The sequence below is a fragment of the Drosophila biarmipes genome, unplaced genomic scaffold (assembly GCF_025231255.1).
Source record: "Drosophila biarmipes strain raj3 unplaced genomic scaffold, RU_DBia_V1.1 ptg000024l, whole genome shotgun sequence".
Lineage (NCBI taxonomy): Eukaryota > Metazoa > Arthropoda > Insecta > Diptera > Drosophilidae > Drosophila > Drosophila biarmipes.
Genome location: NW_026114541.1, coordinates 990178 through 1016290, shown reverse-complemented (window position 1 = coordinate 1016290; position 26113 = coordinate 990178). Strand labels below are relative to the sequence as shown.

Sequence of the window (26113 nt, the reverse complement as noted above, 5' to 3'; positions counted from 1 at the left end):
CAACTGTCAATTAGACTTCAAGCCATCTGAAAATTGGCAGAGACCAATCAGACCCGATTACCTTAAATTTTCAATTTATGTGCCAATAACATACAGTTATAGGAAAAATTTAATTAAATTCCCAAGGTGACAGTGTATTGATTCCAAACTAAGAAATTAAAAATGGCATTTACATTAAGAGTAGCGCTATTCAACTTCCAAGACAATCCTATTCAAGGAGGTCATACTACAATTTCAAAAAATTTAGAAAAAATCAAAAGACATTATTTTTGGAAGAATACTTGTATGACTCGTAATATCACTGAGTACATATGAAAATGTCAAAAATACCAGAAAGCTAAATTAACTTAACATAGAAAGACGCCGCTAGCAATAACATACACACCCATAAATGTTTTCGACAGAGTGATAGTGGACACTAATGGTCCACTACTAAAATCAGAAAATGGCAAAAAGTATGCGGTCACTTTAATATGTGACTTAACTAATACTGTGTTTGTACGATGCCGAATTCACGCTATCATTTCACCCTTTCAGCCGATTCGTGTGTGCATAAACTCCATTTCGTGAATTCGGCAACTAACGAAAGTTGACTATGATTTCAGCCTAAAAGCGTGAATTTGTGGTGCGCAACCAACTTAACGCTATGCAGACCAGGTGGCAACGCTCTTCGGCTCTTGCATTTATGCCCAAAAAGCACTCAGTAACTTTGGAAATTAATTTTTCCGTTCTTATATGCCGATTGTAAATGAAAAATTTTAGTTTAACCATCGCGTTGTTTGGTTTGCTTACATTCTTTAAAAGTGTGATTAGACTAAAATACCAAATTTTACACTTCTGGCATCTTTACTAAAAGCAAATCACGAAATGATATGTGTCGTATAAACAGGGGTTATTTCTATATCTCGCTTTTAAGAAATCGTTATTCCTATCGTATAAACATAGTATAAGTATTTAGTTGCCACACCTGTTTCAAATAAGAATGCTAATACTGTCGCTAAAGCAATATTTGAAGTCTGAGATTTGTCGTTTTCAGTGAGAGCATTTTAATTGCTCTTTCGGAAATGGAATTAATTTGGGATCCAGAGTCAAGCAGGGCTCTGAATTCTGCCTTTTGTCCATTTATTCCTTGAATAGTTACACGGGCGGTCGCCAGGAGAATAAAGCTGGATTGCTTTCCACTCGCAGATGCAGCCGTGATACTATCAGAGAGGTCCGGTTTTGTTTCCAAATTCAACAATGTGTTGTGCTTTTTGTTGCATTTAAAGTTCTCTCTTTTTGTGCATGTCTTTGACGGGTGATTTTGGCTTCGACATTTAACACATAATTATTGTTTTTGAACCCAGTTAACACGTTCTGCTGGGGTTTTCTTTAAAACCTCATTGCATTTATATATGCTGTGATTTGGTTTTTTACAAAAGAAACAGTTATATTGTGTCTCAGCTCCAACTGATGCACATGTATTTTGTTTACTTCCTTTTTCTGATCCAATGGCTTCAAGCGTGAGAACCCTTTGTTCAAGAAAGTTTAAAAATAGGTTCAAAGGTTGAATTTTCCTTGTATTTCATACAACAAGTGACATAAGACAGAGTAGAAGTGGATCCCGTTTGTCTGTACGTATGCCGATATTATTGAGAGCAGATAATGTTTCCTTCACATTATCATGCAACGATTTAATTGTTTTAAAATCATTTGTTATCATTGAATGATCCAATAATTTTTAAATTAAGGTATTATTGGAAAACACTTAAAGAAGGAGCCTTCTACTTACCACCCATTATGGAAAGCTTTCTTATAAGCTCCTAATAAACGTAATCAACACTTAGCGGCTGAGAAGTTCACTACAGGCCAAAAAGCTTCAAGCAGGGGCAGCTAAGAAACAAGCCTAGTCATAGCAAAGAGGCATAAGCAAGCATCGACCTTCCAAAGAAGCAACATTTAAGCCTCACTTGCCAATCATCTGGTTGTCGATTTGTACAAATTATATAGTTTTTTAAATCCATGACAATACCATCGTCGACGTAAGTAACGGAATGCAGGTCAATCTGCTGGTTCTCGCAGTGCCTCCAGCGTGAAGGCCTAGAGCACACGATATTCTTAGCGCCTGGTGTTATGGAGCATTCTTCACCGTGTGGATCTCCGCGTCGCATTCCGCTATTACGTTATCTTACAACCTAAGCATGGTGTCGTGATGCGAGACGCGAAAAATAGTAATCTTATTGCAAGCAGACTTAATTTTAGGAAATTTTATAATGAAGTGTAAAATGGTGACGGATTGTAGGATTTTTATGCTAGGGCTAACGATATTAACTTTAGCAAAAGCTACTGCAAGCATTAATTCTGCAGCTCCATTGCAATCGTCCTATTTCGAGTTAGTTCAAATTCATTAAATTTTAATCTTCAGCGTCTGACCCGCTCGCCACTAGCTTTAATGCTGTCCCTAGGAAATCTTAGCTCCCGAATACTTTATAATGGATGCTTAATGAGTCGAGAAGGTCGCGCTGAAGAGCGACATCAGCACTCTAGAGTTTTTGCGTGTGTGATTGGGGAAACATGCTGGTCTTTCCATCAGTCTCTTCTGATACGCGCCTATATTCTGATGGAATCGCTGAGTGTTTTACCAATGCGAGTTCCACCTATACCAAAGTTTGACCATCTACGATGGAAATGTATTTAGCGAGTAGTCCGTATGCCAAGTGGCTACCAATAAAAGTAATAAAAAATGAAATATTACCATTCGAGCGATAACATGGTTATGCCGGGCCTACCTAAGGTTGTCCTTTTGGACCGCAATCCCATTTATGAAGAGTGTGGTCCTCATGTTCGCTTCCACAGTTTTCTCTTTACATAATGGTGAGAGTTTGTTACCTAGTCGCCTGTTGAATTTCACTAGGACTTCGAAGACCATATTTTGTTAAGAAGCATTTTCTCAGTTTCAGTTCCTCAGTTTCAGAGCATATTTTGGGCTTGTTTTATTTTATCCTGTATCCCTTGTGGTCATTCGATTTTGTCTTAACCACATCGTCTAACCTTTTGTCGATGACCGATTGGATAGGTTTGTTATATCTGGCAGTGGCCAGCAGAATACCTTTATAAATTTAAAGACATATAGCAAGCTCAACCTGAGAAATATTTTTTATCTGTGGAAAAAATTTCTATATGTAGCATTTCTCCTACATGAGATGGGGGGACTGGTGTTTCACCAAGCTCAAGTTTTTTGGGATGTCTGTCATATTTTGCTTTAGCACATGTCCTGCATTTAGAGACAATTTCACTCGCTGGCTTGGCCATTTGGCAAAAGAACCTGCTTCACATTTTATTTGGCCGCTCTGTGATCCCTGATGTGCTCTCGCCTTTTATCATCATTATTATCCTGTATCATCGCTAGCGAATCGCAATAAATATCGTTTCGCTTTTAGGAACAATAATGTCCGCGAGCTCCTCAAGCAATAACTCCTTGCATGTGAACACAATGTTATACAGTGTTTTGTTTCCAAAGAGTATGAAGCTGCGTTTCGACGGAAAGAGTTCTTCCTCCAGAGTTACCTGGTTTTGAAAGCAATTCAAAAGCTTGTCTGTAGTTTGAATCATATGGGTCAACCACAACTCAATGTTAATTGTGGTCGCGCTAGAAAAAGCTTCTTTGTCTTCCACAACGTTAAGTTGTTGTCTGGAGAGGGCATCTGCAAAGAGGTTGTCTTTGCCGCGCGTCGATGCGAGCTTGATTTTTGTATTCGGATTGGATTCCGACACTGCAAAGGTCAACGGTTGATGATCAGTAAAGATATTTACATCCTAAACTGCATATAAATAACGGCGCATTTTGGCCAGCGTTCAAACTATGGCTAACAGCTCTTTTTCGTAGTAGTAGTTAAATTCTCTGTCCTTCTCGGTCATGAAGATCATAGTTAGGGGTCGACCCTCCTGGGATAGCATAAATATGTTTTTAGGCTCTGGGAATTGCTGAACATTTAAAACGCTAACGCTTTTCTTAAAACAAAATTGTTTTTGCCCTGATACCCTCATGTTAGCATCGAGCAGGCTTTTAAGAACCAAATCTTTAAGCCGGATGTTGAAGTGTCTTCTGAGAAAAGGATAACACCATCAACATAGACATCTAAAAATTTACCATATTTTCCTCCGTTAACTCTTATTTTTCTCTGTTTACGGAAAAGGAAGTTTTTTCAAGGTCGCGTTCTGCCAGTGTGATCTGAAAATAACCGGACTTCAAGACTAGCGTTGTGAAATACTTGGCTTTGCTTGTCTTTCCTAATGTCATCGACATGTTTGGTATGTGGTGTCGGTCGGGTATTTGTTGCGAAAGTCCAAAACCAACAGTTTCGTCGGTGCCCTACCCATATTTGGTTATTGTAGGGGGATTTCGACTTCTGGATTATGCCATTTTTTAACAGATCTTGAAATTCGCCATTGGCAAAATCGGCTGGTTCCCATACTGACGGCTTATATACATTTGTACATTCATAACTCTTTCTCTCTGCCCGTTTTACATATTGTTACTTTACTTATATATGAAATATATAAAACGGTTGCTCTGCCAAGATGCATTCGAATAAAGACGATCAAACCAACTACAACAAATGGGCTATTTAATTTATATGCGTTTGACCATCTCTACATGGCAACAATAAAAGGCGATAGGAGAATATAAAAAAAAGTCCGAGTGAGTAGAGTGCGAGTAATGGTACGTAGAGGTCAGAAAAATAAAATTAATAAAATAATAGCGTACATAAAGTGGCTGCTATCTGCACAGTTAACACTGCTGGCATGGAAAATGGCTTAAAAACTTTATAAATAGCTTGGATTTTTAAGATAAGCCGTCCAAAATAGAGTACCACAAGTCACAACTCGCTCAACAAATCAAATGAAAGTTATAAAGCCACTGCCGAAACGACCAGAAGTATGCCCGACCGACTGCGCCGGACCTCTCTACTCTGCGGCATGTAATTCCGCATGCATGAAGCCGAAGACCTGTGCGAAGACCGGCACCGGCCCCGTCTGAGCCATTAGGACACGGACATCACCAGCAGATCAACAGCGAGAGGGGCAACCCGAAACTTTCGCTTGCGAAGGAGCGTCAGTGCAACTGACGTGAAGGTTGCAGATCATCAATTTATATATTATAATTAAATATAAAACAAAATTGTTGTAAAATGGTGCGGAAATATTTCCGCTCGTTTAGAAGTATAGCCCGTAAACATATACGAAACTAAAACAAAAAAAAAGGAAATATAAAAGATATATAATTTTAAGAAAACAATATTGGCTATAGAAGACGTTAACTAAGTGGATTCCACTGTTGAATCAAATAATATTGATTTGGAATTTGTAAATTTATAAATATAATGCTAGTAATAAACTTCATATATGAGCCAAGCAAATGACTTCGACAAAATTTAAAAAAAAGAGAACAAAGCGCACAAACAACGAATATTAATGATGAAAAAATATAATAAAATGTTATTAATTAAGTAACAATAAGGAAAAGAAATAAAATAAAGTAAATTTAAAACAATATATATATGTATGTATATTCAAGTATGGATACACAAAGAGCCATAAGCAAAACATATGAAAGTGAGCCATACTTCAGTAGAAGAGTTCAGCCGTTAGTATCTACAACTCCCGTTAGTGTATACGAGTTAGAAATCCTTTATATAGACACTTTTAACTGTGATGCCTCCCCATAGTTTCACTGCACTGCAACCCAAAGACGAATAGTACTAATAATCATTCCGGGTGTGACAGTTAGATCAAGAATAGACGAACATCCATCTTAAGTAGAGTAATTGTTATGATGGTATCTAAGAAATAATTCATATCCATAATATAATGAAATGGAATGTATTATCAAAAGAATTATCAAACATTAATGCTGAATTTGACAAATCCCATAAGTCACTAACCCAAAATAAAGCGATACAGAAAACCACAGTTAGAAATCACGTAGAAATATTAGTTAAATGCTTCAATAAAGCACGAATACTAATATATGAACACAGACATAATTTTAAGCAATATCATCGGTCTCAAGTATCAAAGTTTTTGATCAGACTTAGATCCAATTTAACAACTTGTGAAGAAGTCTCGTAGGCTGGGATATACTCAGTCCCGCCAGGGTCTCTTTACCGAAAATATTTGTAAAGATATGGGACAAAAAGGTCTAGGACGAAAATCGGTTGGCTGGCGTGAGATGTAGAGTGCCAGCCACTGGGGTACGGAGTGAGAGAAATAGTTTATTCGGTGTGTGTAGCAGAGTGAAAAGGGTCAGCGGTAACGCGCATTTGATCCTGGCTCATAGCATTGGCTACGATAAGGCCGTAGAGCAGAATTTATGGCCTAATATCTAGGCATTTGTTCTGAAATATTTATATTTTTGCGAGGCCAGCTTGATTGTATTCTTTTCATACGAGTTGTATTAAAATCAGGTGAGAAATACTTTTATTAGAGCATTTTTATTTCTTGGTTCATGTTTTTCTCAGTGCTCGCAGGTTAACGGGTTAGGTTAGGTCATGGTTTATAAATTCTAGCCTACTCTGGGCGAAGCCGCATCGAGGCCTTCGAGAAATTTCTCATTGCACGGTATTCTCCCTGGCCAAAATGCGGTCCACTCCACTCACTCACCCGTCTCGCTCACGCGTGAATCCGGGTGCCCCGCCGCTGGTCCTGGGCCGGCACACTATCCTCGAGGTCATCCAGGTAAACTCTTTTCAACTCCATCCTCCTGGGTCACTTGGCACGAGTCACTCGACTGCACCACTTTTTGACTCCGAACGCAAAAGACTCCTTTTGTCCACATGAATTTGCTCTGCTCGCACTTCTGATCCCGTGCGCCGCCTTTTCCAGAGTGCCTGCTCGCACTTTTGATCCTGTGCGCCGCGTGACTAAGATAATCAAGCTCGGCCCCCGCGTTTTGTTCAAGTTTTCGGCTGCTCTGGGTTTTTTCCACTTCTCGAAGTTTCGGTACTCCATTTCTCTCGCTCTTCCCTTGGCGCGTGCCAATTTTCGGGGCCTTTCTGCGATGCGCCGTTTTTTAAGAATTATTGTGGCCATGTTACATACAGCGGACCAATTTACTTCTGATTCAAGCATAATTTCCACCAGGTTACAAACGGCTGGCGTCCTCCCAACCCTTATGCTCAGATCTCGACGTTCATTTTCAAATCTCGGACAGACAAAAAATACGTGCTCTGCGTCTTCATTATCCGACTCGCAGAGTGGGCAGTGCGGATAACGTTCATGCTTAAACCTATTCAGGTAGTATTAAAGGCATCCATGTCCTGTCAGCAGTTGCGTTAAGTAAAAGTCAACATGTCCATGCTTCCTTCCCAGCCATCTCTGCAGTTCTGGGATAAGCTTAAGCGTCCACCGTCCTTTGCTGCTACTTGCCCACCTCTCCTGCCACTTTGCAATGGTAAGTTGTCTGCACCTTTTCCGTAGGGATTCAACAGTTTCGACCCCTGTGCTACCTGCGCGGATACCCGCTGACTCCACTGCTAGCAGGGCTATCGGTATTACTTCTGATATAACTAGCGCCGCGTCATGGGATACCGTACGGAACGCACAGCAAACCCTCAGGGCACACAGTCTCTGTACGGAATAACTCCCATTAATTGTGGCTAGGGCCCATATGGGAGCAGCGTACATCAGCGTCGATGTGACAACGCTGACCAGTAATCTACGTCCTGGTTGCCTCGGTCCACAAGTGTTCGCAATAATTTGCGAAATTGCGGCCGTGGTTCTACCTGCCATGCCACTAGCGTACGCTAGATGCTCTTTGAAAGAAAGCCGGTGGTCGATCATGACCCCCATTTTTAGTACTTTATTGGGGTTTCCATCAGGCCCTGGTGCCTTCTCGTCCTTTATTGTCTTCAGAACCTCAAGGACTTCTTCAGGACTTGTGAGCTTTACGCTTCTACTGTCTACGATCTGTGCTATACACGCCATACTCTCTTGCTCTTTCCTCTGCATAGATGCATCACAGGCTACCTTGGTGTAATCTGCGATGCGGTTTGCCCTTCCTCTGCTGATCCGTTTGTAGAGAGGTCCTCGAATAACATCTGCAACATCTCCACGTCTAGCATCTCTACTTTGTACCCTACCACGGTCCTTGGAACGCGTGGTGGGCCATTTGTGGACTTAATTGTGCAAATTATTGCCGCATGATCTATACCCATAAAGGCGTCACTAACCTCCCAGCTGGAGCCCGAAACCAGTCCAGCGCTCACAAATGTGAGGTCATTGATGGAACTTGTTCCGGCTCTAGAGAAAGTCGGTTTTGTTCCAGAGCTCAGCAGTACTAGCTCGAGTGCGGTGAAGCTCTCCAGTAGCGCCCTTCCCCTCGCATTTGTTCGGGGGGAGCCCCACTCCGTAGCCCAGGCGTTGAAGTCCCCGGCAATTACGGCAGGGCGATTTTCCCGGGCGTCTTCTGCAATCTCTTCGAGCACATTTATTGCCTGGGGGAGGCTAAGGCTTAGAGGCAGGTAGCAGGTATAGAAAGCTATACCATTCACATGGGCCCTGGCGAACCAATTTTCACTTTTTTTTCTGCTAATCTGGCGCCTTGGGTTTCCGCAGCTCCATATTGCCGATCTTTTGCTACTATTTGCTAGCCATTCACCGGAGTTTTTATTTCTATATTGCTCGCTTATAAGTGCCATGTCTACGTTTTGCTCGATGACATTTTGCTCCAGCAACGATTGGGCAACCTTGCAGTGGTTTAGGTTGATCTGAAGAATATTCATTAGCCCCTTAGCCCTTGCAAAGCCCTCCTGAAGTACGGACATTTTCCACTCATTGTTGGGTGGTCACAGTCCTTCTCCTTTTTGCGCTTGCAGAGCATACAGCAGGCCTTTGCTTTGCAGCCTCTGGCTTGGTGCTCCTTTGCGCCGCAGTTGTAGCAGCATTTAGAGCAGTCCTCCTGGGATCTGCGGTTTCCTGCTATATGGTTGAATTCCATACACTTAAAACACCTTTTGGGTGTTATCTTGGACCGGATTCTGCACCAGGTCCATCCCAACCTGAGTTTTCCCTTTTCTATGAGACGCCTCCCTATGTCGGGCATAACTCTTAGTGTGGCGGCTTGGAGGCCTCCGTACGCCGCCCGTAGTCCTTCCACCGCAGATTCTGGCAGTTCCACATCAAACTGTGACTTAACCGCACATATGACATCCGTTTTGTCCGTGGTCTCATCGATGTCCTTCACCTCGATCAGCGTTGTCTCAGTCAGCGCTCTGACGTCAACATTGCTGCCCAGGACCACTTTCATTTTGCTCTGAAGCTCTGCTGTTTTTGGGTCAGAGACCTTGTTTAGGAGGATTAGCTGTTCCCCCTTTGCTGTTCGCCTGACGGCCTGTACAGCTTGACCTAGGTCTTCCAGCTGCGGATCTGCCTTTACCTTTTTAAGGATGTCGGCGTAGGACCCCCAGTAGATGATGCGATAACTATCGCGTCATTTCGTGGCGGACGTACTTTGGGCTTCCTCGCCTTCGGTTCTACTTTTTTCCACTCCTGTGGGGGTTTTTGGCATTGCTTTTTTTTGCTGGCATGGCTAGCGTTTTCCCAGTTTCATGTCCCCTGGGTCGCTTGCTATTGCCGATCGCGAGCACTTCCGCGCAGGTTTTTTTAGCGTCCACTTTCGCTTTTTCCTGTTCTTCGAGTATGCCTTGCACAGCCGACAGAACTTCTCTCTGAAGATAGTCGATTTCATCGACTATGTCCCGCATAGGGTTTGTGATGGAGCGCTTTTCGTCCATTAGCTTCTTCAGCTCCCTGGCCTTCGATCCAAGGTCAGTAAACTGTTTCAGCACATCCCCTTGCTCTTCATCAGCAGCTTTTGGGCTGCCTTTCTCTACTATTGGGGGGGTGCCAGGCTGCTTGCCGATGCTCTCCGCCCTTTTTTCTGGCGATCTCGCCATCACATTGCTTTTTTTGAATGGGTCAGCTCCCATGTTGGCCCAGTCGGGTAAACTGGACAGTGGCGTGTGGAATCCGTCCGCATTAGCCGGCGCCGCCAGTCCTTTGCTTGCCGGCGTACCACCGCCCACCACCAGTCCAACTCCTAGGCTAGCTCCAGGGGGTTGTGCCCCCGGTCCCCTACCCACCATATCCCCGCCTGGGGGATTCACCGGTACTGCACTAAAATTTGGCCCTTTGCTCGCATTGATCGGACTTTGATCAATTATTTAATATAAAAGGAAAAAATATTAGTGATAAGGATTAGAAGTTTTTTATTTATAATTTCCCGCGAGAAAATACCGCCCAAGGTGTTCCTACGTGCTACGGCACGCACTTATGTGCTTGGCCTGCACCCTGTCCGAAGCTTGCTGCTATGGCACCCGCAGCCCCTTTCGCACACTACGATCAGCTGGTCGCGCAAGCGCTTTTCACCACTGATTTAGTGTTTACGAACAAAAAGCGCGAGTGGAAAATTTTGCAACAACTAAACAAACAACGAGTGGAGATAAGGAAGAGGAAAAAGAAAAAGATGCCTCCCCTCCCTCGCCTACGACCGGCCCCTGCCTGGCCGCCAAACCTGTTGGGGATAAATTCCCGGGTTGTTCAGGCCGGATAGCCGGCTGTTCCTTCGGGTTTTTGCTGAAAACTTTGGAAAATAGACGGAGCGAATTAAAAACGCGACCGCACTCTCTGCTTTCACAACTCTCTATTTACCGATGTTGTTGGCGCTAAATGTCGATGTTATTGGCGCTATTTGGGTGGGTCAAACGACTCCTCACAAGTTCAATTATTAATAAGTACATTTTTTTTGAATTATATTTTTACATAATGAATCGCATAGTCGAACATGTCCATAAATACCCTGCTTTATGTGCAACGGAGTTTTTAGTTATAGTTACCCTTGGTATCATTGATTAATAAACAAAAAATATATTTTTATTATTCTTATTATTTTTATTTAACTTTTAGTTTTTTATATTTAATTTATTTATTTATTTCTATTTTTTAAAAGGGTTAGTTAAAAGGCACTGACTCTCATTGTTGAGCACTGCTGAGTCCTAAGACATGCCTATGTTAATTTAAACAGTCATTTTCAAACAAATTGACCAATGACTGAGTGGTCAGTGATGAGCACTTTGTAGTGATTCGGTGCTCATTCAGTTCTGAATACTGCAGGGTATACAAGTAAAACGTTTTTTTTTTAACACATGCTCTTATTTTTTTATGAGTGTTGGCCAGGGATTCAGAGGACCCGCACAAATGTTTAAAAAAGGCGATGACGAAAATAAAATAATTAACAAAACAAAAGACTAGGCTAAGTAAATAAAACTGTAATTCAACAGTATACTTAAGTAACATAATCTAATCTAAAATGAAGTAAAACCTGAATAAAAATTAATGTATTTTATTTTCAATATTTTGATAGGTAAAAACTCTATTGAAATATTCAGAATTTTCAAAGTGATTTCACTCGGGACGTGTCACTTGCAAGGAACAACAAATGAATATAAAACAAGTGAAATTCGAAATAACTTCTAAAAATTCAATCGTGAAAGCTGATATGTCACTCGTTATTCACAGGATGAATCACTAGCGATACTTTTTTTTGGCAACACAATAAAGTCCAGTCCAGTGCCAGTATCAAATAGCTTAAAGGAGGAAAAGGCAACAAAGCAACAAAGTCATATTGTAAGGCGCTACCTACCGGCTATTTTGGTATATGTTATGTGGGCGGCAGACATTTTTAATCGTTTGGGGGCGTAGAGTGGGTCAATCGATAGGTATTAAAGGGACAAATTCGCACCCCGCTGAATCAAACTTGCGTTGCGTAGGAAGCCCAGAAATCTGCATGCCAAGTCAGACTGTTCTAGCTCTTATAATTTCCGAGGTCTCAGCGTTCATACGGACGGACGGACAGACCGACATGGCTAGATCGACTCGGCTAGCGATCCTAATCAAGAAAATTTATACTTTATGGGGTTAGAAACGCTTCCTTTTACCTATTACATACTTTCTGACGAATTTAGTATACCCTTTTATTTTACGAATGGGGTATAAAATCCAAAGCAGTACAGTCAGAAAACCCTCGAACTCCTGTTTGACACTTATTTCCTTAAAAACACCCAAGCAGTAGAGGACTTTTACATAGCGAAGGACCTTGACGACCAGAGCATAGTCAAAATCTCAAGCCCTTTTAAGGCTTTCAAGTTTTCCAGATTCTTCTCAGCCCTATTAAAACGGGTTCTAGATAAATCCCTCCCCTTCCTGACAGCCATCTTACACGGCTGCCTAGCACTTAACCATATCAAGGTGGCTACATTACTCGTAGATTAAAAGGGTATACTAGATTCGTTGGAAGAATTTAACAGGCAGAGGGAACCGTTTTCGACCCTATAAATTTGTATAATCTTTATAAAGATCACCTGCCGAGTCGATCTAGCCATGTCCGTCAGTCTGTCTGCCCGTCCGCCCGTCTGTACGCTGAGAATTTAGAAACTATAAAAAATAGAAGAATCAGACTTGACATGCAGATTCCTGAGCTTCCAGCGCAGCGCAAAGTTCACGAAAGACTGTAGCGCCTGCAGTTTTGATGAGAGAAACAAAATTGTACCTGAAAGGTATTTGTCTGGTCAATACCTATTGCTTGAGCCAACATTTTGCCACGCTCACTCTATCGCCCTCGAGCCGCTCAGAACTGTGCCGGCCACAGATTTCATGCTAGTAAAATTCTGAAATGTGTTAGTCTTTTCAATTCCTATCGATTGACCTAAAAAAAAGTTTTCAACGCCAAAAAATGGCCAAAACGCTTTAATATGTTTTCCGCTCACATTACCACATATTGAAAACCATTCTTCCTTGTTAAGCAACAACAAGGCTTCAACAATCGTTGAAGCCGCTTATTAGATCTTAAATTTTTCGGATCTAGGCTAACTATAGCTGCCACATTCCGCCCTCGTTCTTTTCCACTTTTAGCACCAAGTGATCGTCATTGCCACGTGTATTTAACTATAAACTTTTTTCATATCATTCTAACCTAACAAAAATAAGAATTTTAAGCCCCCCTCCAATGCCCCGGAAAAGCCCACAATCGGATAAGCACATCAAATTTCGATTGCACAAGGATTGGCACCACATACCGCTATTAAAAGCCCAAACTAAGGCAATAAACGCTAGCCAGCTTGATCCGAACGTGCACATTTAAGTGCTATTCAAAATCAGACGAAGATTTTGTAGCGACCGATACCAACAAAAGACTGATAACCCGCCAAGCATTGTGATCATCCCCATAAGTAACGGTGCAACATCCCTGGAAAAGGGCGATAATTCTATCCCCTATCGTCCAGAAGTGTCTTCTAAGTCACTTCTGAAAGATAGAAAGGCGATAGCACACATTTCGATCGCAAAGAAGTAACTTCTGACACACTTCTGGACGAGAGATAAACGAAAGCACACATTTTACAATAACAAAAATGGTAGCGATCGCGAAGAAATAACTAATGAGACACTTCTGGACGGTACATAGATGATCCAAAAACAAAGTTACTAGGAAAAAGAGGACACGAAAATTGCCGTTGCCCTTTATTTTTTTAAATTCGTTTCCTTTTTTAGCTACGATATTGTTTTTTGCCCGAGCGTCAGTTTATTTCTCAGTTTGCTGGTGGTCAGTCCAGTTTTGTATATATCGAGGGTTCACTGGAATCGTCCTCCGCTTCAGACTGCTCTTCGTGGTCCAAACGGAAACGTTTTCTGGCATGATCTTTTCAGTTTGTCTCTTCAAATACGAATGTTCTCTAACACTGCTTGCATTCCTTTTTAAATTATATAACACAATTAAATGTCCAACTAAACGAAGAGTACTAAGATATTTTCACATTGCCTGGCTCGATTGCAGTGAAATAAGCGTTCAAAAATTCTCTACCAAATTATGACAGGTATTTCCTTCAAATTTATTTTTAAAAAAATGCAAAATATTGACGAACATGTAAAAACAAGTTTTTTATTCAAGATTTCCAATGGTGAAAGGCCCTTCTGGTATCTTCTACAAGCATCTGCTATGTCACTTCTAAGTAACTTGCAGAAGTCACTTCAGCGATATCGAATTCGGATCGTGAAAGTGACGTGGTGACTCCGGCGGCACTTCTCGGAGTCACTTCGGCGACACTTCGGAAAGTCATTTCGGCGACAATTTTAATAGCATCGCCGAAGTCACTCCTGGAAGTGTCGTAAAGAGTATATAAATCTTCCGCATTTAGCCTAGCTACGAGGGTGGTCCGGTAAGTACTTAGTCTCCAAAATAAAAACAAAAATTTCGGAAAAGTGGCGATTTATTTCTCAACATAATCTTCTTTTAACTCGACCAGCGATGCTTCAACTTCTTTCACCCATCTGAAAAATACGTTTTCTCCAGGTCTGCAAAGAAGGCCGTATTTTCTGCAATTTGGCTGCGCATCAGCCTAATAATTTGGTATAGTACAGCCCTGTCACCATTTTGCCCTTCTTCAGGTATTCGATGGAGATCACACCTTGTGAATCTTAAAAAACTATGGTCATCACCTTTCCTGCTGATACGACAGTCTTGGCCTTCTTCGGATCATGTTCAACGGGTCTCTATAAATGGTCTTACGGTTGCGTTTGTTGGCCGGACTGACCAAACACGGCACTCATCGCGCCGCCAGCTTTCTCATGCTCAAAATTTCATGCAGCATACGACCCACGAAGTCTTTGGACATGCCTCAATTTTGCCAAAATCCGCGGACACGTCCGATTCCACACGAAGTCAAAACAAAACTAAGAGCCCGATTCGGCTGAAATTTCGACAGAAGCCGTCTACGAGAATGTACTATACGATAGTAAATTTTTTTCGATAGTGACGCCATCGGGCGGTAAGGCTAAGTACTTATCGGAAAGCCCTCGTATAGCCACCATTTTTCCAATTTGAACATGAAGGGATACAGATGTGTTTTGCAGAAGGCCATTTCCAAGACTACTTAATCTTAAACTTTAGATCGTATCTGTCTACCAAATAAAAATAAGAGTTTTATAACCCGGTGAATTGGTATTGGAAATTGCGGGCAATAAGCGCTATCCAATTTGATCCGACCGTGCACATTAAAGTGCCACCCTGCAGCTATTTAAGTTTACTTATATCCAAAACTTCAGTTCAGTTCAGAGCAAATAACTCATCAGGCATATTCGAATACGCTGAAAACTATGCAGCTAGATTTTTGAAAGAAAAGGTATTTTTATTTGCGACCTTAAGAGCACACATTACACATGGGATTAGATATGTTTATTATTAAATGTTACTTTTTATACCCTTGCAAAGGTTATAATGATTTCAGTCAGAAGTTTGCAACGCAGTGAAGGAAACGTTTCCGACCCCTAAAGTATATATATTCTTGATCAGCGTTACTAGACTAGTCGATCTAACCATGTCCGTCTGTCCATCTGTCCGTTCATCTGTCTGTCCGTCTCTCAGTTTTGAAGCTATCGGTCTGAAACTTTCCCAAAAGACTTTTGTTTTTTAACATACAAGTATAACCTTCTAAGCTTGAAAATAACCTTTTTTATTTAGTTCTGAAATTCGAATTTAATTTCATAAAAATCAGACGAATATATCATTTTGCCATAGTAACGATCGGAAAATTAAAGGTAAAATAATATACAAAATTATATCTTCGGTGTTTTTTAACATATAACCTTCTAAGATTGGAAACAAGTTTTTTTAATTAGTTTTGAATTTCGAATTAAATGTTATCAAAATTAAAAGACTATATCATATAGCTGTCATGGGAACGATCGGAAAATTGGTGCGAAAAAGTTATATAAAAAATTAGAGCTTTGGTGCTTTATGACATATAACCTTCTTAGATTGGAAATAAAATTTTTTATTTAGTTCTGAATTTTGAATTCAATTTTTTCAAAATCGGACTACTATATCATATAGCTGTCATAGGAACAATCGGGAAATTAGTGGGAAAATAGTATGAAAAAATTATTCACTAAAATTGATTATTTCTTATAACAGCAAGGGTATACAAACTTCGGCTTGCCGAAGTTAATTTCCTTTCTTGTTTTGCTAAAATGTATTTGTCGCAAACCTTTCGATTGACCTAAAAAAATGTTTGCCACGCCCACTCTATCGCCCCCAAACGGGTAAAACTGTCTGCTGCCCACAGAACATAAACCAAAATAGCCGGTAGGTGGCGCTTTACAATATTTCTTTGCTGCTAATGTATCTCCATTTTTATTTTGCTCCCTGAGGGAGCCCACTCTAACGTCCTCAATCCGCGAAAATCTGTAGCGCCTACAGTTTTTATGATATAATAACAAATGTTAACTGAAATTTATTTGTCTCATCAATACCTATCTATTGACCTTAAAAAAAAATGTTGCCACACCCCCTCTAAAAGGGGGCGTTGCATCGGAAAGTTTTCCAGCTGGTACTATGAAGTACATTACAAAGTAAGTAGGTATGGGAAAAATAAATTGAAAGGTATACACATATTTTGAATAATATAACTAAGGCATTTAAAATCGATAGATATAGGAATTTTTTTACAGTTTGCCAAATCCTCTTCTAAAATTGGTATAATTCATAAGACACTTTAAATTTTCCCATTTTTTCTATAAGGTGAGTTCCAAAGTAAACAGGACTTTTTAAAAAAGTCAGAACAAATCGTTTTTTCGGTAAAATCAATTTATTTTATTCAAAATAGTCTCCTTCAGCGTTTTGCACGGTCCAAAAGCATGTCGAACGAGTATTTTAGCTCGTTGCCCGGAATGGCTGCCAGTATGCCGGTGCAAGCCTTTTGAATGGCGCCTTCCATTCAGCACTCTTGCGTTTCGTTTCGGGATCATATTGAATACATCACGTTTCGTCACCAGTCGCAATCTTGTAAAGGAAGTTCGGTTCTTTTTTTTGCCGCTTTAATAATGTCTTTCGCATGTTAAATTCTGAGCAATTTTTGGACGTCTTTCAATTTGTGCGGAACAAACCGTGCGCACACCTTTTGTAAGCCCAAATGTTTGGTCAAAATGCAATAAGTCGATTTTTGGAGATACTCAATTCTATTTCCATGAATTTCAATGATGATTTCTGCTGATTTTTTATGAATTCACGCACAGTTTCGATGGAATTTTCGATGATCACGGATTTTGGTTGGCCAACATGTTCCTCGTTATTTATGTCCTCACAACCACTTTGAAAACGTTGAAACCACTCGTGCACTCTGTTACGGGATAGGCAATCATCGCCATAAACTTGTTTCATCAAGATAGAAGTTTTACCAATTTTAAAACAAAATTTAATGTTGGCTTTTTGTTCGAAGCTTATTTTCTCACCGATAAGAAAAACATACTGACACTTAACGCAGTAACCTCACTTCCAATAAATGAAATGTCATGAAATTTTTACTGGATGTCAATAAACGATAGCAGATTCTAACGCACCAGTTGCACGCACCATAGAGATGGCGCCACTAGAGGGCGCTAGATTAAAAGAGTCCTGCTTACTTTGGAACTCACCTTGTATGAATATATGCAGCATACTCTCCTTTAACTTGAAGCCCATTTTTTCTACCAAAGTCGTATAAATCGACAGTCTAGGGTACCCTAGTTAATGTCAAGATCCGGAATAATTAACTAAAAAAGTGGTGACAATCGCAACAAACAAAGGTTTTGATAAAAACTTTTTTGACGAAAATGTATTTTAGCGCGTGTTTTTTCTATGTGGAACTAATAATAACAATTTAAATGATTTCATGAGCCTAAAATAAAAAAAATGTGGTTTTTGTTGATTATAAACTTTAAAACGTTACTCAAAAAGAAATGGATCCATTTTTGTTCCATAATAATTTAAAAACGTTACTGTTTGTGGCTAAGCGACGTCGGCACATCTGGGTCACGCCGCGGGACAAAAGGGTTACAGTGAGCATCTTGTCAATGGCACGGGGACGTTTCGATGCGAGGCGATGCGGGCACTGCGCTGGGGTTTAGATAATATATTATATGACCTATTTCCAAAGGTGGGAAGTAGAACCGCGGGATTGTGAGTGCGTTGACAACTATTGATTCAACTGTTGACAATGAATATAATATGAAAACCAGAAATTCTCATATCCAGTAGGTGATACTGAGCATCTAATACTGTTCCCAACTGACCTACTGCTTGATTTGTTGGGTGCTGGTCATGGTCATCAAGAGCTATAGAGCTAAACTTGAAGTTTTGGCGTGAAATCGTAAGCGTCGCTTTTGAAAAATCAGAAAAAATTTATTTATCTAAACTAAAATGCGTTACCCCCTAATTGTAAATGTAAGCCTGTGGCTTATGTAGTTCGCAAGCTTTCCAGTTTTTCCAAAGATGGTAAAACTAATGTTTCTTATAATAAATTTGCCTATTTTATTTGCCTTTTTATACCATTGCAGAGGGTATAATGATTTTATTCAGAAGTTTGCAACGTAGTGAAGAAGACGTTTCCGACCTCATAAAGTATATATATTCTTGATCAGCATCATAAGACGAGTCGATCTAGCCATATCCTTCCGTCTGCCCGTCCGTCTGTCCGACCGTTCCTATGCAAACTAGTCTCTCAGTTTTAAAGGTATCGGGCTAAAACTTTCCCAAAAGTCTTCTTTATTGCAGGTAGTATATAAGTCTAAACCAGCCGGATCGGGGAAAAATTTTAAAAAAATAATATGTTTTTATCATATAACCTTCTAAGCATGAAAATTACATTTTTTATTTAGTTCTGAATCACGAATTAAATTTTATCAAATTCGGACGACTATATCATATAGCTGTCATAGGAAAATAATATGCAAAAATTATTCACTAAAGTTGATTATTTCTTATAACTGCAAGGTTATACGAACTTCGACTTGCTGAAGTTTATTTCCTTTCTTGTTTTTACTAAAATTGACTGAGTTTTGAATTTGTAACACGTGTCGTATGATTAATTTTAAAGCTAACTTTGAGGAGGATTCGCAAGGTCTGAATTTAAAAAACAATCATTTTTATTTTTGGTTATATTTTTTTTACAGACCGTAATCTTTTATGTTAAATGGTGAGAACTAGTTTTCATTTTTTGGACCACCCTAAGGCGCACTTATCGGGCACACAATGTACATTAATAACATGAAATTATAAATATATAAAAGTGCAACGGCCAGCACATTTTCACGTGCATTGGTAATATGATCACCCAGCAGACAACTCTCGCTGTGTTGACATGTTTCACACAGGCCGGCTTACTTGAATACGATTTAAATGTCGCGTGCCCTGCATGCCCCTTTTGCTTAAATGGCGAATATTAATATATCCGCATAAAACTAATGGGCAGGAAGTAGTATATAAGAATATTGGCATCTCAACTGCCCATTCAGCACAAGCCGCCTTAAGGGGCGGGGCTTTGCTTTGATTTAATTGGATGTCATTGTCACCAGCGGAACTTAATCGCAAAGTTATTGATGCCGTGGGAGAATATTATGAAACAAATTATAGCTTTGGTGTTTCTTGACATACGAGTATAACCTCCTACGCTTGGAAATACAATTTTTTATTTAGTTCTGAATTTTGAATTAAATTTTATCAAAACCGGACTACTATATCATATAGCTGTCATAGGAACAATCGGGAAATTAGTGGGAAAATAATATGAAAAAATGATTCACTAAAGTAGATTATTTCTTATAACTTCTTATAACAAACTTCGGCTTGCCGAAGTTAATTTCCTTTCTTGTTTAACACATATTTCAGAGCCTTTTAAGGACTGCCAATAACTCGTTGTCAGTTTCATCCAAAGATGGCTATTTGCGTGCATAAGCCACAAATTATCCCCTCGTGACTGGTGGAAGTAACCTCAAGCCGGTGTGGCTCCGCAGAAAACCAGACCATGTGGGTGGTTCACTTAAGTCCCTACCCTGTAACCTAATAGAATTGGATTGTTACAGTTCTGTAATTATATATAGAATGAACAATACAATTATGTATTTTAAAGATATATAGAAAATATAAGAATATATTTTAAGTGTTTTGGTAAGGCTATAAAATGGGCACTAGGAAACAAACCTTGTTTATCTCTGCTTTCTGCGCGAAGAATAATTTCCTTTCCCGCTTCACGTCTCCATTGGACCCTTGGTTTTGGAACACCTGTCGCGCTGCATACAAGCGAAACACTTCCACCCTCGGTGCTGACACCTTCCTGAGGATTATGTTCTGGTTGGTTTAAAATATCTGGTGGCACAACTACATCTAGGTATCCAGACTGCAAAAAATACAATTCATAAGCTGCTTGGCCCACAGAGGTAGTTTTCGGCTTAAACGGAGATCTCTTAATGTAGTAATGTAATGTAATGAAGTTAACTTCGGCAAGCCGAAGTCTGTATACCCTTGCAGTTTTAAGAAATAATCATCGTTAGTAACACCATGTGAAATTTTTAAGGATTGTTGCTACCTTTAGTGATATTAAAAAAAATACTTTATTATTTCTCTGACCGTTTCTTAAACAGCAATTTGTTAGAGTCGTACGATTTTTATTAAATTTAATTCAAAATTTTTAAATGTATAAAAAATGATATACCCAAACTTATTTGATAATAAAGCTATTATTTGTTTTGTATTATTTTCCCACCCATTTTCCGATCTTTCCTATGACACCTATATGATATAATCGACCGATTTTGATCAAATTAAATTTGAAATTCAGAACTAATAAAAAAATTCTATTCCCAACTTAGGATGTTATATGGTAAAACCACCATAGATATAATTTTTTCATATTATTTTGCCACAAATTTTCGATCGTTCGGATGGCGTTATGTCGTCCGATTTTAATAAAATTTAATTCGAAACTAATTAAAAAATGTTATTTCCAAGCGTAGGAGTTTATATATTAAAAAACACCAAAGACATAATTTTTAAACATTTATTTTTCCGATTATTCCTATAAGAGCTGCTTCCGACTAATATACAAACTGCTAAAGAAATAAGACTTTTGGGAAAGTTTCAGCCCAATAGCTTTAAAACTGAGTTTGCGAAGGACCGAACGGACAGACGGGTAGACGGACAGACAGAGGGACGGACAGACGGACATAGCTAGATTGACTCGTCTAGTGATGCTGATTAAGAATATATAAACTTTATGGAATCGAAAACGTCTCCTTCACTGCATTGCAAACTTCTGAACTTCTGAAATCAATATACCCTCTGCAAGGGTATAAAAAAGCGTTCTGTGAGTTTTCTTATCTTAATTTTTGTTTTTCAAAATACATTTCGAGACATTTTTGTTAGAGAAGCGTGATATTGAGTAAATTCACTTACGAGGCTCTTCATAGGATCAGTATTAACTTGGCACATGTAGCTGCCGGAGTCATTTAGCTGCACGCGTGATATGTGAAGTTTCCACGTATTGTGGCCGTTATGTGTCACCGAAAATCTTGGATTTAATGAGACCATGTGTGTGTGTATACCAAGTATTGCTTTTGAATCAGATTTAATCCATGCCACCTGAAATTGTAAAAACACCAAGGTATAAATGTCGTTGTCCACCAGTTACACCATATTTTCACAAACTGAAAAAATTGTCTTTGAATGAATATTTTGGCATGGTTTTACAGAATCGTGACACCGACCTGCCCTTGATTCCAAATAGTCGAATATGGTAACTCACCTTTCTGTTACACCAATTATTGACATTGAAAACAAAATGTTCCGCCTGTTCTCTATTGTACAAAATCTATTTTATGACTGGTCTTAATAATATTAATTAAAAAATGTTTTTCTAGTCTATGACTTTTAGAGTGCCTGAGGCTTACAGAAGGGTAAGCAAAAAGTGGGCCGACTGGACGTTTGGACTTTTAAGGATTGATCTCAAAGGTAAAACCGGACTGTACGACTTGTTGGCCAAAATCTCGAGCATTGACATTGTCTGCCTAGGCCGACAAATGTTTAGAATGTAAGTTTCTTTTATGAATGAACTGCATGAATTGATCTTCAAAGTGCTCGTTCTTTGGCAATAAGATTTAATATTATTTCCTTTCGCTATTTTTTGCTGTGACCATTAGCAAATCAAAATACATAGGCGATTCCTAATAGGAGGGGCTAAAAATATGATTTTATATACGCCATCCAAATAGCCATCTGGCCTTTGGATGAAACTGACAACGAGTTATTGGCAGTCCTTAAAAGGCTCTGAAATATGTGTTAAACATGAAAGGAAATTAACTTCGGCAAGCCGAAGTTTGTTATAAGAAGTTATAAGAAATAATCAACTTTAGTGAATCATTTTTTCATATTATTTTCCCACTAATTTCATGATTGTTCCTATGACAGCTATATGATATAGTAGTCCGATTTTGATAAAATTTAATTCAAAATTCAGAACTAAATAAAAAATTGTATTTCCAAGCGTAGGAGGTTATACTCGTATGTCAAGAAACACCAAAGCTATAATTTGTTTCATAATATTCTCCCACGGCATCAATAACTTTGCGATTAAGTTTCGCTGGTGACAATGACATTGTGCATATATTCACCATCCAATTAAATCAAAGCAAAGCCCCGCCCCTTAAGGCGGCTTGTGCTGAATGGGCAGTTGAGATGCCAATATTCTTATATACTACTTCTTGCCCATTAGTTTTATGCGGATATATTAATATTCGCCATTTAAGCAAAAGGGGCATGCAGGGCACGCGACATTTAAATCGTATTCAAGTAAGCCGGCCTGTGTGAAACATGTCAACACAGCGAGAGTTGTCTGCTGGGTGATCATATTACCAATGCACGTGAAAATGTGCTGGCCGTTGCACTTTTATATATTTATAATTTCATGTTATTAATGTACATTGTGTACCCGATAAGTGCGCCTTAGGGTGGTCCAAAAAATGAAAACTAGTTCTCACCATTTAACATAAAAGATTACGGTCGGTAAAAAAAATATAACCAAAAATAAAAATGATTGTTTTTTAAATTCAGACCTTGCGAATCCTCCTCAAAGTTAGCTTTAAAATTAATCATACGACACGTGTTACAAATTCAAAACTTCAAACTTCCAAACTAACTAAAAAACTTTTTTCCAAGCTATGTTTAAAAAAAAAAACACCAAAACTATAATTTGTTTTATAATATTTTCCCACCAATTTTCCGTCGCCTTAAAGGTGTTTCTGTAATAGTCAAGGGAGTTTTTGTATGTTTTGTTGTTTTTTTTTTTGGTTGTTGGCATATAATAAATTTTTTTACCTGGTCATGGTTTTCCAATAGTAATGTTTTTTTATTTTCGCTAGCATTTTTGTAATTTCTGTATGTCGTCCTTATATTGAATCCTTATGTAGTCTAGACTGTATAGCTTCTTTTTTATTATTTATTGTGGTCACCTTAGCTTTACTCTTACATTTATTAATATTTTATTGTCCATATTTTTGAATATATCTATTGAAATAATTTCAAAGATTTTCTTGATTGGTGGTGGCCTTTCTTTCCAGCCTTCGAATAAATTATATATAGATCATCAACATCTACTTTGTAATTTTGTAGTGACTTTTTAAATTTGTTTGTTTATGTCTTTGAAATCTTCGATGCTTATTCTTGATGCTTATACTTGATATTCTGTCACGTATTTATTTTTACCCTTAATGTATCCTGCTCATTCTTGTTAACTTGGAAATTGAAAACATTGAAAACAAATATGTTAACGGTTTGTGGTCTGTTTTAATAGTGAAATGTTTGCCATTTATAGCCCAATGCATTGCTGTTAAATCTTGTTCAGTTTTTGATTTATTACTTTCGCCTTTTAAAAATGTTCTTGAGGCGTATGCTGCTGGGAGGTTCACCCCATCATGAGATTGAGTTAAGTCTGCTCCACAAGCTTGCTAACTAGGATCTGTTGTTGTGCATAATTCTTTATTGAAATCTGTATATTGTAATGGGATTGGTTGAGAAAGCATTTTTAAGGTATCCAAAAGCTTTTTGACATTCAGGTGTCCAATTAAATGTTATATATTTTTTGCAAGGTTGACCTAAATATCTTGAGTAATGAGAGAACTTTGGTGTAAATCGTGTGTAATAATTGCAGAAAGTGACAAATTATCTCGATTCATCTGCATCAGATGTAACAGTTATTGCATCACACCTTTTATCAACAGGTAAAATTCATTTTTTTGTGCGTTTTTGGCCCAAGAATGTGACTTCGTGCATAATAAATGAACATTTTTCTGGATGCAGCTTAAGATTGTGTTTTCGACATAGGTGAAATAAGTTAGTTAGTTTTATATCCGTTACTCGTAGAGTAAAAGGGTATACTAGATTCGTAGATATGTAACAGGTAGAAGGAAGCGTATCCGACTCCATATAGTATATATATTCTTAATCAGGCTCACTAGCCGAGTCGATCTAGCCATGTCCATCTGTCCGTCCGTATGAACGCTGAGATCTCTGAAACTATAAGAACTAGAATATTCATACTTGGCTTGCAGATTCCTGGGCTACCTACGCAGCGCAAGTTGTTTCAGCGGGGTGCCACGCCCACTCTAAACGCCGAAAACTGTGGTGGCCACAATTGTCATGTCATTTTTATTCTTTTTTATCAAGCTGAATAGGGGGTATCTGATAGTCGAGGCACTCGACTATAGCGCTCTTGTTCCGAAAATCATATGATTAACAAGGAAGAACGCTATAGTCAGGTGCCTCGACTATCAGAAACCAGTTACTCAGCTTGAGGGAGAAAAATAAAAATGGAGATATATGTATGTGAACTGCGCCTAATTTAGAATATAATCATTTGCCCTAGAATATTGTTGATTAGTCCCTTTTGGTAGTGTTACCAGACTTTGTAACGATAGAATAGTCGAGATAGAGTCGTACTCAAGAGCAGAACGTGTGCAGAGCGCTTTAAGTTACAATTGAAAACGAAATATTATATTCAACCTCATTAGCCTTAAAAAACCTATACCACTCAATAAAGCCAACCCTTCTCAGTTCAGAAGTGGGATAAGTGTGGTTGGATATGTGTGAAGCGGAGGAGTTGTGCCAAAAACTGGAAAGTTTGCAATGGGATGTGTTCCCAAAGGTCTGTGTGACAAAGGAAATTGCAGATTACGGATGTATTCCAGTACTACGTGGCAGGCAGATTCAAGCAAAACAGATCGGGAATCTTAGTGAACCCGTGGACTCAAGCAAAGGAGCAAGATCAGGATTCTTAGTGAGCCTGGTGCCGCTGAAGTCTCAAGAACAGCAGAAGTCTTAAGAGAAGCCAAGCACATACACACAAAGCAGTTGTTAATATGGGTGAATTTCACAAGATGCAAATAAGAATTCTCTAGAAGCCGGAGAACATACATACAAGGAGTTTGTGTGTTCGTAGAGTGAACAAGCAGATGCAGAACTTTGTGGGGTATATATAGTTGTCTCGCTTGCAAAGAAGGCTGCCAGCCCAGTGTCAAAAAAAATCCCAGGGATTGCCAAAATGCGGAAGATAGCAGATTTTAAGGGCGACGAGTTAAGATTCCTGCTAAGATCGAGAAATGTGTCTGTTTCGGGCACCAGAGCCGAATCGGTTCAGAGGCCCATGGAGATTGAACAATCGGAGGACGTCGAGCTGCCAGCATCAGTGGGGCTCACCATGCAGCAAGAAGAAGCGATGTCAGCACAGTCAGCGGCGATTTCTCAATTGCAAAACAATATGAAGGAACTAAAGGACGTGCTAGCTCAATTTGGTACCGTTGAAATGGGAAACGCAGCACCTGCACAGCCAGGAAATCATCAGCAGCAACAACAGCCAATAATCGATTTGGATATCTACGAGATCAACGAGAGGAGCATTCCTGTACAGGCTACCAATAAGGCAAGCTTCAATTAAGGAAATTGCCAACAGATTGCCAGATCCCAGCATCGATAACGCTATTTCAGTCAACCAGTTCATCGATCGTGTCAACAAAGTTGTGGATGCCTACCAGTGGGACGAGAAGTTCCTGCTACTCGCAAGTTAAACCAAGCTAAAAGGTCGAGCCAAAATGTGGCTAGATTCATCACCCATTCTAAACACTACGAAGCAGAAGTGCATTTCAACATGGCCAATACAACCAGGCGATTAAAGGAGACGGTGAAGGAGTATTGTTTCAGGATGTCAGCCCTTGGGATGCGGTA

General features: G+C 39.3%; 1 protein-coding gene across 2 annotated transcripts in view; it reads right to left on the bottom strand.

The window, feature by feature from the left end:
• LOC108025970 (protein amalgam) overlaps window positions 1-26113 on the bottom strand; it is a 591701-nt gene that overhangs the window by 377591 nt on the left and 187997 nt on the right. For both annotated transcript variants that reach the window (XR_007765681.1, XM_050890374.1), the window contains exons 4-5: window positions 21296-21481; window positions 20045-20240 (exon numbers count right to left, since the gene is read on the bottom strand). Coding sequence is in view for 1 of the 2 variants with exons in the window: in XM_050890374.1 (XP_050746331.1) it covers window positions 20045-20240; window positions 21296-21481 (382 nt within the window). In the remaining variant the exon portion in view is untranslated. The remainder of the gene's footprint in view (window positions 1-20044; window positions 20241-21295; window positions 21482-26113) is intronic.